The sequence below is a fragment of the Nerophis lumbriciformis genome, linkage group LG05, assembly GCF_033978685.3.
Source record: "Nerophis lumbriciformis linkage group LG05, RoL_Nlum_v2.1, whole genome shotgun sequence".
In the NCBI taxonomy this organism is placed as follows: domain Eukaryota; kingdom Metazoa; phylum Chordata; class Actinopteri; order Syngnathiformes; family Syngnathidae; genus Nerophis; species Nerophis lumbriciformis.
The window spans coordinates 42,812,632-42,829,036 of record NC_084552.2 but is presented as its reverse complement, the minus strand read 5'-3'; the positions used below and the strand labels follow the sequence as shown (position 1 = coordinate 42,829,036).

Here is a 16,405-nt window from a genome sequence, read left to right as displayed (position 1 = left end):
TGTAGTTTAAAACATCAAAAGTAATCCGGAACGTTTTCACCACATTTTCGTTTTTGCTCATCGGACAGCATTTTGTTGTGCGCTCCATTCGCCAGTAGAGAGTGCTATTCCCATAGTATTGCCGTACAGTAACGCAACAACTGTGTGTTTCCTGTACAGTTTGTAATGTCGGACACATGGAGCAATATCCAGGCGCACAAGAAGCAGTTGGACTCTTTACGAGAAAGGCTCCAAAGGCGGCGGAAAGACCCATCACAATTGTCCGCCGGTACGTTAAAGACGGACTGCTCCGTTTTGTTTGTAGCATCGAGGAATCGATATTGTGGATTACCCCACCCATGTACTAGTTAGTAGGCAACTGAATGATGGTTCTAGCACACATTTTATGTTTTGGTTCTTCTCAATCAGAGGTAAGCGGAAGTGCAGATGGTCCCACAGCCAGAAGCGAAAGTCCAGCTCCATTAGCTCCATGCACAGAGGATGAGACGGAGAAACCACCTGACCCTGAATTAGAGAAGAGAATGTTGGGATATTTGTCTGATCTGAGTCTTTCCCTGCCCAAAGACTCCCTCACTATCACAAATGAGCTAAATTGCGTGAGTCCTCTCATCTAAACTCCATCACAAATGTCCTCCTCGCATGTATTTGATCTTTCTGTCTCATTCTAGTCGGAGACAGATATCAGTCACAGATGCATCAAGAGTCTCTTGATGAAGTTCTCTGCTCAGGAGCTTATTGAAGTCCGGCAGCCAACTTTATCCTCGTCTTCTGCGGTATCCTCCTCCACAGTCGTCATTGCGGTGGACCACACAAAACTTTGGGCTATGATCGGTTCTGTCGGCGGTGCCCAGCGGAGTCAAGGAGTCAAGAGAAAAGCTGAAGAGCAGTGCCAGCACCCGAGAACCTCGAGCTTCTCGCCCTCGTCACAGGCCTCTGCGTCTCCTCCGCGCTTGGCTAAGGCCTCCATGATGCCTGCGTCATCCTCACAGCAGCCGGGACCGTCGGCATTGGGCAGCGGCGCTGACAAAAAGGGCAGAGGCAGCAAAAGCCAATCATCACACATGGACATGGAAATAGAGAGCCTCCTGAACCAGCAGTCCACCAAAGAGCAGCAGAGCAAGAAGGTTGGAGGCAAACACGGTTGCTGAAGACACTCAACTGATGGTTGTGTTTTTGCAGGTTAGCAGAGAGATCCTAGAGCTGCTCAATACCAGCACGGCGAAAGAGCAATCCATTGTAGAGAAGTTTCGCTCTCGAGGCCGCGCTCAAGTGCAGGAGTTTTGTGACCACGGCACCAAAGAGGAGTGCATGCGCTCGGGAGACACGCCTCAACCGTGCACCAAGCTACACTTCCGGTCAGCAATTTGTTATTATTATCGTTTGTGCTTTAGATGAATAGAAAATATGCTAATTACGTTGAATTAAAAAAAAAAAAATCCTAGTCGCATCATCAACAAGCACACGGACGAGAGCCTCGGCGACTGTTCTTTCCTCAACACCTGCTTCCACATGGATACCTGCAAGTACGTCCACTACGAGATCGACAGTCCCCCGGAAGCCGAGTGTGGCCTGGCAGGACCCCAGGCAGGGGCCGTGGAACTCGGCCTGCACAACGAGGACGCTGACAGCAACGTCGGCAAACTCTTTCCCTCTCAGGTGAGCACGACCGAACAGACTGTGTCTTTTAGGGGAAGATAATGCAGTGTTTCCCATAGGTGTACAGCTTTGGGGCAGCTAGGGGTTTGAGGATCAACATTACAAACACTTGCATGCGTGAAGCGTTGCACATTGGCTTCCGATGGCTTTTCGACAATAGCGTTTGGAGTATGACACATGCACAGTGGATTTTTGTGTGAGGTGTGGAGTTAGGCGAACTTGTGTACTTCCGCAGTGTAGACGAGTATATCGCGATTGCTCCACCACAGTTACATTTCACAAACTTGCATAATATAATTACTTCAGAACGACTGCACAATAATCCACAGTCAAAACCAAGATTCTCCTATTTGTATTCCCCCCCATCCGGCCAGCCAGTGAGTCAAAAATGTGTAAGTCGTGAATGAAAGCGGGCTCATTGCTAATTACTTGGACTTTGCCATGATACCTTTTTTCTTGGTTGTGTGAAAACTGTGGAACATGGAGTTTTACTACAACTTGTGTATGTCTTTGAAATCCACGAAAAAGATAACACTTAACATTTGAAAAGGCCGTATAAATCCAGCCAGAGCTATTTTGTATACTTGTGTCACACTCGCCATGGTGATATAGCGTGTGTATGCACACTAAAACAGCATCTTCTTCCTGGCTGGATATGAATAATAATCCGTAGATTATACTTTGTATCACTTGTTATTATAACCAATCAAATGTTGTATGTGATTTTAAGAGTTCTATTTAGTACAAATGTTTGAAGCCATGACACGTCAGAGCGGCTTGCATGGACAGCACGTTTATTACTGCATCCAAGCTTCTAGTGCAATATAATGTTTTACCTTCCTGGGGTGCTGGACTTATTGCAGCCTTAGAAGCGTCTAAGAACGAAAGGACTTAAGCTGATGGAAAAATACGCGGGACGCCCACATTTAAGGGTCGCTTAACCCAGAGTGCGCATTTGAATGAAAACACACAGTGACAGACTTAAGTCGAGGGGGAGAATAATAAATAGTAAAATAATAAATAATAAAATAACAATGTATAGGCTTGCTCTATACAATATACAGTACAGGCCAAAAGTTTGGACAGACCTTCTCCTCATTCAATGCGTTTTCTTTATTTTCATGACTATTTACATTGTAGATTGTCACTGAAGGCATCAAAACTATGAATGAACACATGTAGAGTTATGTACTTAACAAAAAAGGTGAAATAACTGAAAAGATATATATTCTAGTTTGTTCAAAATATCTACCCTTTGCTCTGCACACTCTTGGCGGGAGTGTCTCAGTCTGTGGGGGTAAGTCCTTCCATCTTCTTTTCATCAGGACACCTGTGACCTTTGCACACTCTTGGCATACTCTCGATGAGCTTTAAGCACACCTATGAAGTGAAAACCATTTCTTGAAGCTCATTGAGAGGATGCCAAGAGTTTGCGAAAAAGTAATCAGAGCAAACGGTGGCTATTTTGATGAAAGTAGAATATAAAACATGTTTTCAATTATTTCACCTTTTTTTGTTAAGTACATAACTCCACATGTGTTCATTCATAGTTTTGAGGCCTTCAGTGACAATCTACAATGTAAATAGTCATGAAAATAAAGAAAATGCATTGAATGAGAAGATGTGTCCAAACGTTTGACCTGTACTGTGTATCTATCCTTTAAGTACTTCTGTGGTGATCTGGCGCCATATCGAAAATAGAATTAAAATAAAATAGAGGAGTGACACTGTCAAGTTGTAACATGTTGTTATTGTGATTGACAGTGGATCTGCTGTGACATCCGCTACTTGGACGTGTCCATTCTGGGAAAGTTTGCCGTGGTGATGGCCGACCCGCCCTGGGACATCCACATGGAGCTGCCCTATGGAACGCTGACTGACGACGAGATGAGGAAACTCAACATTCCCATTCTGCAGGACGACGGATTTCTCTTCCTCTGGGTCACAAACAGGTAGCCTGAGTAACCCAAACCGTTTCTCAAAAAAGGGATTTATTGTACTTTCTTTATATCTTTTTTTCAGGGCCATGGAGTTGGGGCGGGAGTGTCTCAGTCTGTGGGGGTAAGTCCTTCCATCTTCTTTTAATCAGGACACATGTGACTGAACACATCTGTCGATGTCCAATCTTGCTCCCTCAGTTATGAACATGTTGATGAAATTATCTGGGTGAAAACAAACCAGCTTCAGAGGATCATCCGCACTGGGAGAACAGGCCATTGGTTGAACCATGGGAAGGAACACTGTCTGGTGTGTTGGCATTCTCACATGCTACCTAATAGGAAAAGGGTAAATGTTGAGAAACTGCCTTTGTGTTCAGGTGGGTGTCAAAGGAAACCCTCAGGGATTCAACAGAGGTTTGGATTGTGATGTCATCGTTGCAGAGGTAATGAGGTCATGTGACTCTCCCCACTGCCTGAGAGCGCTGCTCCATAACTTACCCCTACCCCCATCAGGTGCGTTCGACCAGTCACAAACCAGATGAGATCTACGGCATGATAGAAAGACTCTCACCAGGAACACGGAAGATCGAGCTGTTTGGTCGGCCACACAACGTCCAGCCCAACTGGTAACTTTCTTAGGCTTCAAACTCGAGATATTTTTAGCCGGGTTTTATGCTGCTGATTGCGATATTGATCACCCATGAGTGAGATTGGCCGATACTTATTCCGATACCGATAACATGTATGAACTGTAAATTATTTTATTTATTTATGGCAAATGCTATTGACAGTGCAACAATATCAGCATCATATTTAAAGGAGTTTCTTATTCTCTTTTATTACATACAATTGTTTGAACAAAACAAATTCAAAAGTACACGAACCAAGCAAAAGCTACTATGTGCTACACTTTTAAATCAATTGAGTTTTTGCTCTCAAAGTCTTCTTGTGTCCAATTAATTTTTCCCAGAGTTAACAAATAATTAACAAAAACGACAAAAAATACAAAATACAAATATTATCCTAATCATTATAGTATCGATCATATACTAATACCACCTTTGATTTTGACACTAAGGATGGTAATTGGAAACCGGTTCTTGTTTGGAAACGGCTCCCGGTGTTTCGATTCTTGTGAGTCATTTGCCAGTTTTGTTAACGATTCCCTTATTGTTGCCTGTGGTAACATCACACGCGAAAGCGGCACAAAAGCTGCAGAGTTATTCACGAGAAAGGAAGACAACAGGGCAACTAGGCAATATTTGCAAAATGAATATTTTATCAAAAAGAGTAAATACTAGCAGAAACATTAGCATAAACAACATGTGAAAACTTTGAATGAACGACGCGTTTTCGATCCGTTTCGAGACGGAATTGTATCACCGCCAGCTGCAATGGTGGCAATTTACTGCAGGTAGGTAACTAACACTGCCTGGCACTTTTTAACACCTAATCGAAAAAGCTGCTATTATTAAGTGTAAACATGAAAATAATAATTATAATGCAAATCGTGACGGAACAGCATCTGACTGGCAGGCTGCACACTTCCTCCTCGTCTGAGAATTGTTCTCCACAGTGGAGACATGGTAATTAGTCAGAAATATTACATATGTGGCCTAAAAAAGCAGATATGCCTATTATTCTGCAAAATAATGGTTAGTGTTTATCGTTGATGGTTGCAGAATTGCACAAGTCACACTTTATTGGACTTGACTTGCCTGTATTTATCACTTATCATATCATAGTTTTACTTTTGAGTGGTCAACTCGTATTTTCTTCTAAAAATAATTATTTTATGTAATATTTTGTTTATTTCTACAGTATACTATTAATTTTATTATTATACAACAAAATTCCCGCAAAAATTGTGATGGGCCTGCTATCTTTGTCCTGAACCTCTTGCCTGGGCTCAGTCGAAGGCAGCATACTTCTAAGATAGCGTCAAATATCCAAATCCATTATTTTTAGGTTTAAACATTCAAAATTAGCTAAAAGCTAGTATCAAATGTTAGCATGATGGAATAGGACAAGATAGCATGCTGATATTATAGATGTTAGCACACATCTAAGATGGTGCCAAGTATCCAAATTCATGATTTTTAGGTTTAAACATACACAATTAGCTGAAAAGCTAACAAAAAAATTGTTAGCATGCTAATGTTCTTACAAGTATGCTAACAGTTAATATGCTAACAACAGCACCGAATATCAAAAAACATGATTTTTTTTAATGGAGGTGGCCATGTTGTCTGTCCATGTTGTCTGTCCATTGAACCTATTGTTACGCCACTGTACAGATACCAGACTGAGAAACACCTGAGGGTAGAGGCTGTAACTTAACTTCAAAGGAGGTCATCTAATTGGCTACAGCTGGTGGAAGCCATTTGACAAGTGTATGAACAAAATTCGATATTAAGCCCCAAGCTTTGTGAAAGTATGGCTGAGCTACAAGAAAAGGTTAGCTCGCTGAAATGTGCGGTTTCGTGAGAAAAGCCCCATTGTAAAGTCAATGTACCTATTCATTGGGCATATAGAATTATTTTTCCTGAATGCATCGCCGTGGTAACACGAAATGTTCCAAAAAAGTTCAGGCGTAACCCCATAGAGACCTTTGATGATATATGTATAAGATATGTAGGGGTTTGTTAGCCGGTTTGCGCCATATTAAACGTGAGAGTTTAGGATGGAAAAACTACAATAAAAGTTGAAGTATGAGCAATAATTATATGGGCTGGTTGCTATGCTTTGCAGCATGTGAATGGGTGCTTGCATCGCAGCAGGCCCATAATTAGTTATTTTTAAGACCTCACTGTTGAGTTTGTACATTCATGTTTATTCTAAACTAAACAAAGGTAGCGCTAATCAACTTGTTTGTTATCCTTTTATTCAAATGAGAATCGATAAGAGAACCGATAAAGAACTCAATCGTTAAGCAGAATCGAAAGTGGAAATCCCGACCCTAATTGACACCACCAAATAATGAAGCTATCCGCCCTTCTTTTTTGTGTCGGGTACTGGCTGTGACAACGCTGACACATCAACAGTTGTCGTACAATTATTCTTTCTCTAGACTCTTATTAATCTACTTGTTATTTCCTGTTGATATCTGCTTACGTTCTGCTGTAAAACGTTTTCATCTACACTTTTTCGACTTTACTATATCTATTTCTTGGCGTTGTTTAGAACTAACTTAGTAGTTTGCTTAGCTTTTAGCATGCCTACTTCTGGCTTGCTCTTGGTGTGTAACATGCTTGCCACTTGATAATGATACTTAAGATGCTAAGAAATTCAGTCTATTTGACGTAATAGAGGTGATTATTATTAATATTTGTAGGAGCAGCTCCACACTATAAGGTTAATTAGCTGCCAGCTGCTTGTCAGCCGAAGGACTAAAATAGTGTCAGCCAGAGGGGATCTGCATTTTCGATCAGCACTAAAATGCATGAATCTGCAACAGACTTTTTCACGAAAATCTACCTTTACTGATCGGTAGCTAATTGATCAGTGCGTCCCTACTTTAAACGCAAACTCAAGCTCTCTTACGGCATACTCATGCTAGACCATTTGCATGGCCTCTGCTCACACGGAGTATTTGCGCTACCACTCATTTATTTGTCCCATCACTTCGATTATTTTAACTTCTCAGACTATATGGATAATTTCCAGTCTTTTAGAAACTGTTTATTGCAAGATAGTGGCTGTCTTTATGTACTTGCGAGAGGAGTGATTGCATAAATATAAATGATGTCCTAAAGTCCTTATGACGATTTTGAGACTTTCTATTTCATTGTGCCGGTTATCATTAATAAGCTACAAGAAGCAATCGAATTACAATCATTCTGTGACTCCAATACATTGAACAGAAACGTACCGAACCCTATGCCACTCCTTTCAATTGTACCAAAGGAGGGTAAACGTGGTGGACTTTAGGTGTAAAGTGGGCCCAGGCGCGGCTTAAATGGCCAAGTGAGAGTATGCCCTAAAAGTGTGGATCTAAGCGTCTTATATCCTTCTTTTTACCTCACCTTCTTCTCCAGGGTTACACTTGGCAACCAGCTAGATGGCATTCATCTCCTGGATCCAGAGGTGGTGGCCCGCTTCAAGGACCGCTACCCAGACGGCGTCATCTCCAAACCCAAAAATATGCAGACACCACATAACTGATCTTTTTTTTTTTTAATAATACCAGAGTTCAGCTGGGATAAGTTCCAGTTCCGCCGCGACCCAGAGAGGGACAAGTGATAGAAAATGAATGGATGGATTGACTGTACAGTAGCGGTAAGCCAATGTTGGCAAGTCAAACCTTTTTAGCGTTTCCTCCAAGTTCCACATATTTAAACCGTTGATGAATTTCACAAGTTGTCTTTTTAACATTTGACTGCTCTTACTCTGTCATTTGAAGAAGAGCGAGACTGAACGTGCCACAAGCTGCATTACTTTTTGTTTTCAAGGCTGTGTCTCAAATCAAATACTTAAGTCAGTACACTTCAATAAGTCTACTGTGTACACTAAGTACGTACTGTAGTTCCAAAGCAATTACGGTTGTTGCACAACAGTTTGTATTAATTGTGAATTGCAACCACTCGAGTTAGTAGCAAGGGGAGGCCAAGATAATGATTATGTGGTATGTGTCATAAATCGAGAGACAGCGCATTGTGTGATCTTGAAAAATGGGTTTCAATGTCCGGATCATTAGTTATTTCGTACTGCACAGGTCAAAAGCAGGTTAGCATTTAAACTATGAGCAATTCATTTTGTAGCTTGGCCTTTGTGTAGACATAGAATAGAGTAAGATTTGTTGTCATTGCACATGTCCTTTTACTTTGCGCTGTATGGTAAAAAGTCGAGAAATTTACCACGTTGTTCCACCTGTCCACTTTTAAAATGTAAAGTGTACACATAACTTGACATAAGACATAACACATATAAATTAATCATTTTTTCTGAAATTTTCTTACATAAAGGTCTATTTTTATATAAAATGATTTCATTCAACGTATATATATATATGTTTGTCCTTCACCTACTTTCTACCAATATATCTATGATCGATAGTCTTATCACAGGTGTCCATGACCGTAATCTATTTTTTTACACATCTAGATCCCCAATCTTTGCTTTGATCTTGTGTGGGACATGAACGAGTGAATTGGAAGGAACACACTAGTCTTTACTTTTATCTGTTGTAAATTAGTCAAACAATAAACATTTTTTTGTTTCACCACATTGGTCACATTTGTTTCATTTAAAAAATAGTCTATTCTTATTCAAAATTAAATACAAGCATAGAAAAGAGTTGAAAATAATTATTAGCGTCATCTGAAATACATAATCTCTATTTGCATTGCGTTTTCTCTTTAAAAATAGAAAAAAGCTTTTGTTGTTAGTCAACAAAATAAAGAAAAAGAAGAAATAATGCACTTGGTAGTCATCTGTAAACTCATCTCCATGTCTAATGTCTTTTGAGGAAAAGTTCCATCGGGGTGGTGCTAACATCATCACGTGGACGTCCTGTGAAGCGCTCCAAATATTTGGGAGTCCATCAGTGCTCCTCAGTAGGTGGCATCCACCGCGTTGACATTGCTGTCCAGCTGGTGTCGGAAAGACAACCTGGCTTTAGAGGAGAAGTAGACATGGGATCCCCGACCAAGGCTGCCCACTCCTTCGTTGTCGCTGCCCCAGGACGTGGTGGAGGCCAGGCGGGGCTTCATCTCCTCTTTGGCTACTGAAGGCAGGAAAGTACATTTTAGCCACCTTTAACACATATTAAAGGATGTACTTGTTTTTTTAACGTTCAATTTTTAAAGATTTTATTTCTAAACATTTTAACAAATTTTTTTTTTTGGTGGGGGGGCTGGCTGCAATTGCACTAACCTTCCGCTGGGGGGCACTGTTTGCTTTTGCATCGCTCTTTACAATGTCTGTAGAAGGGAAAACACTGCAGCATCTTTACGCCCATGATAAAAAGTTCTGTTGGAAAAAAAGGACACAATATTAATGTTGCAACGTGATGTGAAAAATGTACAACTTAGCTCTCTTAAGAATTAGAAGTATATTTTATAGCTGTTTTTAGCCTTTAGATCAGGGATATTCAACTAAATTGTTCTGGGGTTCCGCATTTCCAGAAAGATATGGACCGTGGGAATGGGCAATGCCCTACAGTAGACATTTGATTAACGTTTAAGAGCGCTCTACTGTTTTTACAAACCTAAAAAAAAAGCTAGTCAAAGATCATCTCTGACAGCATTCTATTTAAGAGTCTGTTGCAAAAATTTTATTTTTTGGAAATTAACTTGCAGGCCACCAGTTGAATAGCCCAAAATATGAAAATGAGAGGACCTAAAGTGGTGAAACACCACTAGTATAACTAAATAATATCAACAAATGATTACTTTAGACTGGATCTGAACAAACTACAGCAACACTCTGGTTACATAAATCACATTAGGAAAACAATTGTGTAACTGCCAAAAAGGAGAGGACTTAAAGGGGTGCCTTGAGGAACACCTCAGTTATGTAACTCAAAGGATTTGGACTCCAGTGTTCTATGTTTGCTAGGTTAAAATGTCAATGCAAGGATCTGCTAATGTGTCCAAGTTTTTCAACAGGAGCACTCTATGGTGTTAGGAATTTGCTACAATCTCCCAAGTCTTGAAGTGAACATGGAGGGCCGGATTTGACCCCTGGGCTGCGAGATGAATAGCTCTGATTTAGATTCTTCCCAGTAGGGTGTTGCCTGGCTTTCTTTTGAGTACCGGTATACTGGCATACAAGTTTGCAGCAACAATGTAACAGTGGTTCTCCACTCAATCCAGTCCTGGGCTCGAACCAGCGACCACAAATCTTCAGGGAATGAGAGTGAAGTCCATCAGCACCATCGGTATGAGCGTACTGTTGCACAGCCACAATCACACTCACACTACATAGACATGATCCAAATTGAAACATAGAAACACCATAAAACAAATATCTGATGTATTTTGCAAATATAATAAACTGTCTTTATTTCAGGTTCCATTTTTTTCCACAAAGCGTCAAATGCATGGCGTGAATATTAGAACAAGGTCAAATGCATCTCTGCTGACTCATCGCGCAGGTCGGGGTGCTCAGACGACTCACCAGCTGAATGAATGTTGCATGGAATTAACACCTCGCAGCCAATCATCATCATCATCATCATCATATGGTAAGCTTTCCTCCGACCTCACAAAGCACTTCACTAATGCCGGTGCAAGAACACAGAGCACTTTTGGCAGCCTGTGACATGAACGTGCATGTGTCAACACGCCTCTGGCAAAGTATTCCTTTGTGACACAATGATAATGAGTCCCATTGGATGTATTGTGTGTCAGATGAAGGTATAACAAGTAATGGCTGAAATGATCCACATGCAGCCGGTTGCATCCAAAGTGTGGCCTGGGGGCCTTTGACAGCCTGCAGCTTGTTTTTTATCCCAAAAATTACAATTAAGCAAGAAAAATGTTGATACTCATCAGTGATGTGTGGGCTGGTCAAGCGACACGCTAAAAAAAACTTGTCTCTGCCCTGTATTTGATCAGGGAAGGCACAAAGCGATCTAACAATTTTTGCTGAAAACTGTTCAAAAATATTTAGAATCATACAAAGCATACATACACAGATCAGTGGGCAATTGTTAATATTGTATTGTTTTTTTACTTTTAATGAAATGGCACTGATCCTAATCATTTTACAAATACAATCCTGAGCCATTGTTAATGACTTAATATTACTAGTGCTGTCAAAAGATAATTTTTGAAAATCAGATTGATCACACCAGTCACGATTAATCCCAGATTATCACTCACTTGCATAATTCAAATTATTTTACAAAAAAAGACCCGAATATCTGGACACAAACAAAATGTTATTGTCTGAATGTCATCCAGGAACATTTTGTAAATGTTTATCCGCTAACAGTTTTATCTAAAGTCCAGTTAGGATGTATTTTGGAGTAAAATTTACCGGTGATCACACCAGTCGGCGACTTCCCACTCATCATATACTCACATATGGGCATTGACCTGATCACTAACCGTATAACAACCTGCGCTGTCTTCCAGGTAACCACATAAAGGTTAAGGGGCATGTAAATTCTAAGTGTATGATTAATCTGCGTATACCCATGAATTATGCGATCATTTATTAATTTATTACGAGTTAATACATTTTTGACACCCCTAATTATTCTATTTTACACTTAATTGCTTTTTTCATCTAACATAAAGCTAGTGTGTTTTGTTTAAGTAGCTCAGCATATATTGACCTACATTGGATTGGTTTGGAAAAGTGGACATGATGATGAAAGTGTTTGGGGGGCCCCCTTGGGGCTGTGAGGCTGTAAGGAGTCATTATGAGGTTTGCAGAATAATGAATTACACACACCATGACTTTCTACAACCTTTGTCTTTAATTTAAGTGTGTGACATTCATCCATTCTGCCGCACCTGAACGGGGCGGATGTGTTAATATGACTTCAACACCTGGATTTTACAGAGCGCATGTTCGGTGCAGCTATGCTCCGTTCCAGCTGCAGAGATGATAAGTTTCCACTCAAGTCTATGTGGAAGATAAGCAAGGCAAACCAACAAGGTTTTATTTGATAAGTGTATTTAATATTTTTATCAATTGTAACATCATACACAGTTTGAACAGTAACACTGTGTTTGAATATTCAGTATTAAGTTTAGTTAAGTGATCCTTTGGCGTACGACTAGATGGAGCCTGTGTACCGCTAGTGGTACGCGTAACACAGTTTGAGAATCATTCCTCTAAAGGTGCGCACGAGAGGTGGGCGGATCCATCAAAATATCAACAGTATCGATATCATGAGTAATATCAGTATTGGATGGATACTAGCGTGATGAGATCAAAATTTTTCAGTCCTCTTTTTTCTTTTTTTCTTTTTTTTTTTAAATGTCTGTGTATTTTTTGTTGTTGTTGTTGGAATCGTTACATTGTTGATATTCAATATTATTCTGGACCATATTCATGCAAACTCAAGTAATAAGTCTTTGGACACAGGAGGTCTTTAGGAAGCAAAAAATCTGAAAAATTTGAATGAGACACAATTGTAGTTTTTGCTTTGGTTTACTTATTTTGTATTATTGACTTTACTTTGCTCAAAATGGTATGTAGTAGAAGGGAATAATTATATTAGACAAGGGCCTCACCTATTTGTGACCTCTGCCTTACATAGTAAATAAGTACAGTTTTTTTAATGATGATTTAAATATGAAGTGGTTTGGCATCTGGCAACACTGAACCAAGCTATAATGTACTTTTAGAGGCAAAGAGAAAGGAGTATTCCTTTAATCTAATCGGGTTAGAAAGTGGGTCAGGTGAAAATGAACAGCGATTGTGCTTTTCTTCTGACAACTTTTTGTCCAAGAACTTTGACATAAGCCACTTTGTTCATCCTTGCAGGTCTGATAAGGGCAATGAGGCAAGCAGGATTGGAGCAAACGGCAGCAAGCGGAAAAAAAAGAAGGAAAGTCAGGGTAGATCTTTTCAGTTTGTGTGTGGATGTGAGCGACGGGTGAGTAATGTGATTGTACTCATTCAATAACACGTTTTTTATTGAGGCTGATGTGTAGCAACTTGCATGCAGAGTGCACTCATTAAAATTCAAGTAGGAAAACATGGCCTTCCTCCTGTAAACATAAGCAACAAAAGGAACACAAGGGCAACCTCTGCAGAGCCCCTTCCACACATTGGTCCTTTTAGGGAAAAGTGTGTTTGCATTCTCGCCCAACTGCGCAACACACACACACACACAGTGCATGTATACAAAGGCATGTCAATGCATCACACTGATGTATATTTGATTGACACTGTCAGAGTGTATTCATTGAACAAAGTGCTTTGTTTTTATGACACTGTTTCACTAAAAGTTTCAAGACATTAACAGTAAATTAAGTCAGACAGAATATATTCTGTCATTTTATTATCTATTGTTCCATTTGTTTTCTTTTTTCTTTCTTTATTAATTTTTTTATTTCAATATTTCTTTAATGATTTATTTTTCCTTTTTTTCTTATTTTACACAATTTGTTAAACGCTATCAACAAAATACAAACCTTATTATCCTTGTCTTTTACTGTACCAACAAAACAAGTTGTGTGTTCAACAAGGAAAAGGAGTGGGTTAAATAGGCTCAATTTCACTTTATTGGACATTGTGCAGATGTAACTACCATACAAATAATGAGCATTTGGTGTTTTTTTTAATCATACAACGCTTACATGTAGTATGAAAACAATACGTACCTTGTAAAGATTGGAGTGGACTGTTTCAGAGAGGACTTCAGCCGTCACACCCACCAGTAGTATACCTCCTTCTCGAATTAGGCGGGCTTGAGTCCTGATGCGTCCTGTGGAAATGTCTCTTCTGTGGTGTTGAGGGAGTGAACTTTAAATAGCTAATCCCTGCAGTGTGGGACACGCCTACTTTCTCTCACCCTCCCGCTGTCTGGCCGCTAAGCTTTGGCCTTCATCACATCACTGTTAAAACCAAAATAGCTCCTCACCACTCATGCAGGAGCAAAAACCCCAATGAAGATTATTTGTCATCATTTTTTAGTTTTTCATTGTGTTAATGAAGACACGTGTAAAGGTGCTTCTCATGCAGAGCATCAGCAGCATTCATTCACCTTCATTGTTGTCTTTATTCTGTCCCTGCTTAGAAGCCTTCTGGCCAGCACGCACATGCTTGCTCTGCACTGGCAAGTGGAAATTTACCCAGACAGCTTCTCTCAGAAATCTCCCAGGAAACACTCTTATGTTTAACAGTGAGCTGCTCTATAAACTGTGGACTCCCACAGGGACTTTACCCACTTTCCTTTTACTTGATAACCCACTTCAGCGACATTGGAAGTTACGCAAAGCAATAATTAAACAGAAACTTACTTAAAACAATGTGTTATATATATACAATATTGTAATTTTTACTTATTTTAACTATTTACATCAGCGGTGTCCAAAGTGCACCTAAATACTTAATAAACACAACTAAATAAGAACGCTGATACCATCACATGATGTTGATACAAGTAACACAAATAATATTACACTTTATCATCTATAACAAGGCATAAGCTGTTTTTTCTTAAAACATACAGTGCATCCATAAAGTATTCACAGCGCTTCACTTTTTTCACACTTTATGTTATGGCCTTATTTCAAAATTAAATAAGGTAATTGTGCCCTCGAAATTCTACACACAATACCTTATAATGACAATGTGAAAACTTTTTTTATTATTAGTATTTTGCAAATTCATTAAAAATAAAATAATAAACAAATCACATGTACATAAGTATTCACAGCTTTCGCTCATTACTTTGTTGATGCACCTCTGGCAGAATTTACAACCTCAAGTCTTTTTGAATACGATGACAAAAGCTTGGCACACTTATTTGCCCATTGCTCTTTGCATCACTCTCAAGCTCCTTCAGGTTGGATAGGAAGTGTTGATTTTCATCCAGGATGTCTCTGTACATTGCTGCATTCATCTTTCCCTCTATCGTGACAAGTCCACCAGTTCCTATCGTTGAAAAACCACCATGCTTCACTGGAGGGATGGTATTGGCCTGGTGATGAGCGGTGCCTGATTTCCTCCAAACATGACGCCTGGCGTTCACACAAAGAGTTCAATCTTTGTCTCATCAGACCAGAATTTTCTTTCTCATGGTCTGAGAGTCTTTCAGGTGCATTTTGGCAAACTCTTTGCTAAGAAATGGCTTCCGTCTACCCACTATACCATACGGGCCTGATTGGTGGATTGCTGCAGAGATGGTTGTCCTTTTGGAAGGTTCTCCTCTCTTCACAGAGGAATGCTGTAGCTTTGACAGAGTGACCATCAGGTTCTTGGTCACCTCTCTGACTAGACTAAGATGAATGCAGCAATGTACAGAGACATCCTGGATGAAAACCTACACTTCCCATCCAACCGGATGGAGCTCGAGAGGTGCTGCAAAGAGGAATGGGCAAAGAGAAATGGGGGAAACGGCCCAAAGTTAGGTGTGTCAAGCTTGTGGTATCGTATTCAAAAATATTTTAGGTTGTAATTGCTACCAAAGGTGCATCAACAAAGTATTGAGCCAAGGCTATGAATACTAATGTACATGTGATTTTTTTAAATTTTTTAATTTGAATACATTTGCAAAAATTACATAAAAAACGTTCACATTGTCATTATTATGTGTGTTTTGAATTTTGAGGGCAAATAATGAATTTATTACATTTTGGAATAAGGCATAAGAATGTGGAAAAAGTGAAGAACTGTGAATACTTTCCTTATCCACTGTATACAATTGCCCCTTGCTTCACCGCAACACAGATTATTTTGGGATTCTAAAATTAATTTTTCAAAGCATTTTTTGTCCTAAACTAAGCATTTTCCATGATAAAAATGACAAAAATATTATTACTACAGTAGTAGTGTCCACTAAAGGAAACCAAACCAATCAGTGCGTGCCGTTAATTACCTTGGCCACTGATTGGCTCAGCCTCAGACAGCATTACTTTATTGGATTGAAAGAGTGTAAAGGTGACTAAAATGTGTTATTTTATGTCTAGAGGGATTTCATAAGGTTGGAAAAAAATGTTTAGAAAGTTATAAACAGTTTTTTATGCTCTTGATATGACAATATTTGATTTATAATGAATCATTCTTACTTCGAGGAAATTAATTCATCGTGGTCATGTCTGCAACCAAATAACAGGGATAATAGAGGGACAAATACTGTACAGGGTAATTGAAAAGAAACTCCCTATTTTCAAATAAAATAC

The 16,405-nt window shown here is 39.6% G+C and overlaps 2 protein-coding genes across 2 annotated transcripts; one reads left to right on the top strand and one right to left on the bottom strand.

The window, feature by feature from the left end:
- Window positions 1–69: 69 nt before the first annotated feature.
- Window positions 70–8,817, top strand: mettl3 (methyltransferase like 3). Its single transcript, XM_061959178.2, has 11 exons — window positions 70–268; window positions 409–596; window positions 669–1,124; window positions 1,180–1,355; window positions 1,443–1,656; window positions 3,421–3,608; window positions 3,679–3,717; window positions 3,795–3,903; window positions 3,974–4,039; window positions 4,110–4,222; window positions 7,634–8,817. Exons 1-11 carry the CDS (start codon window positions 166–168, stop codon window positions 7,758–7,760), a joined length of 1,779 nt encoding a protein of 592 aa, XP_061815162.1. The 5' UTR covers window positions 70–165; the 3' UTR covers window positions 7,761–8,817.
- On the bottom strand, window positions 8,746–14,129 carry LOC133605858 (uncharacterized protein C17orf114). The gene is made up of 3 exons (XM_061959179.2): window positions 13,883–14,129; window positions 9,471–9,566; window positions 8,746–9,321 (listed from the first exon to the last, which is right to left on the bottom strand). Exons 2-3 carry the CDS (start codon window positions 9,553–9,555, stop codon window positions 9,149–9,151), a joined length of 258 nt encoding a protein of 85 aa, XP_061815163.1. The 5' UTR covers window positions 9,556–9,566; window positions 13,883–14,129; the 3' UTR covers window positions 8,746–9,148.
- Between the last annotated feature and the right edge of the window lie 2,276 nt (window positions 14,130–16,405).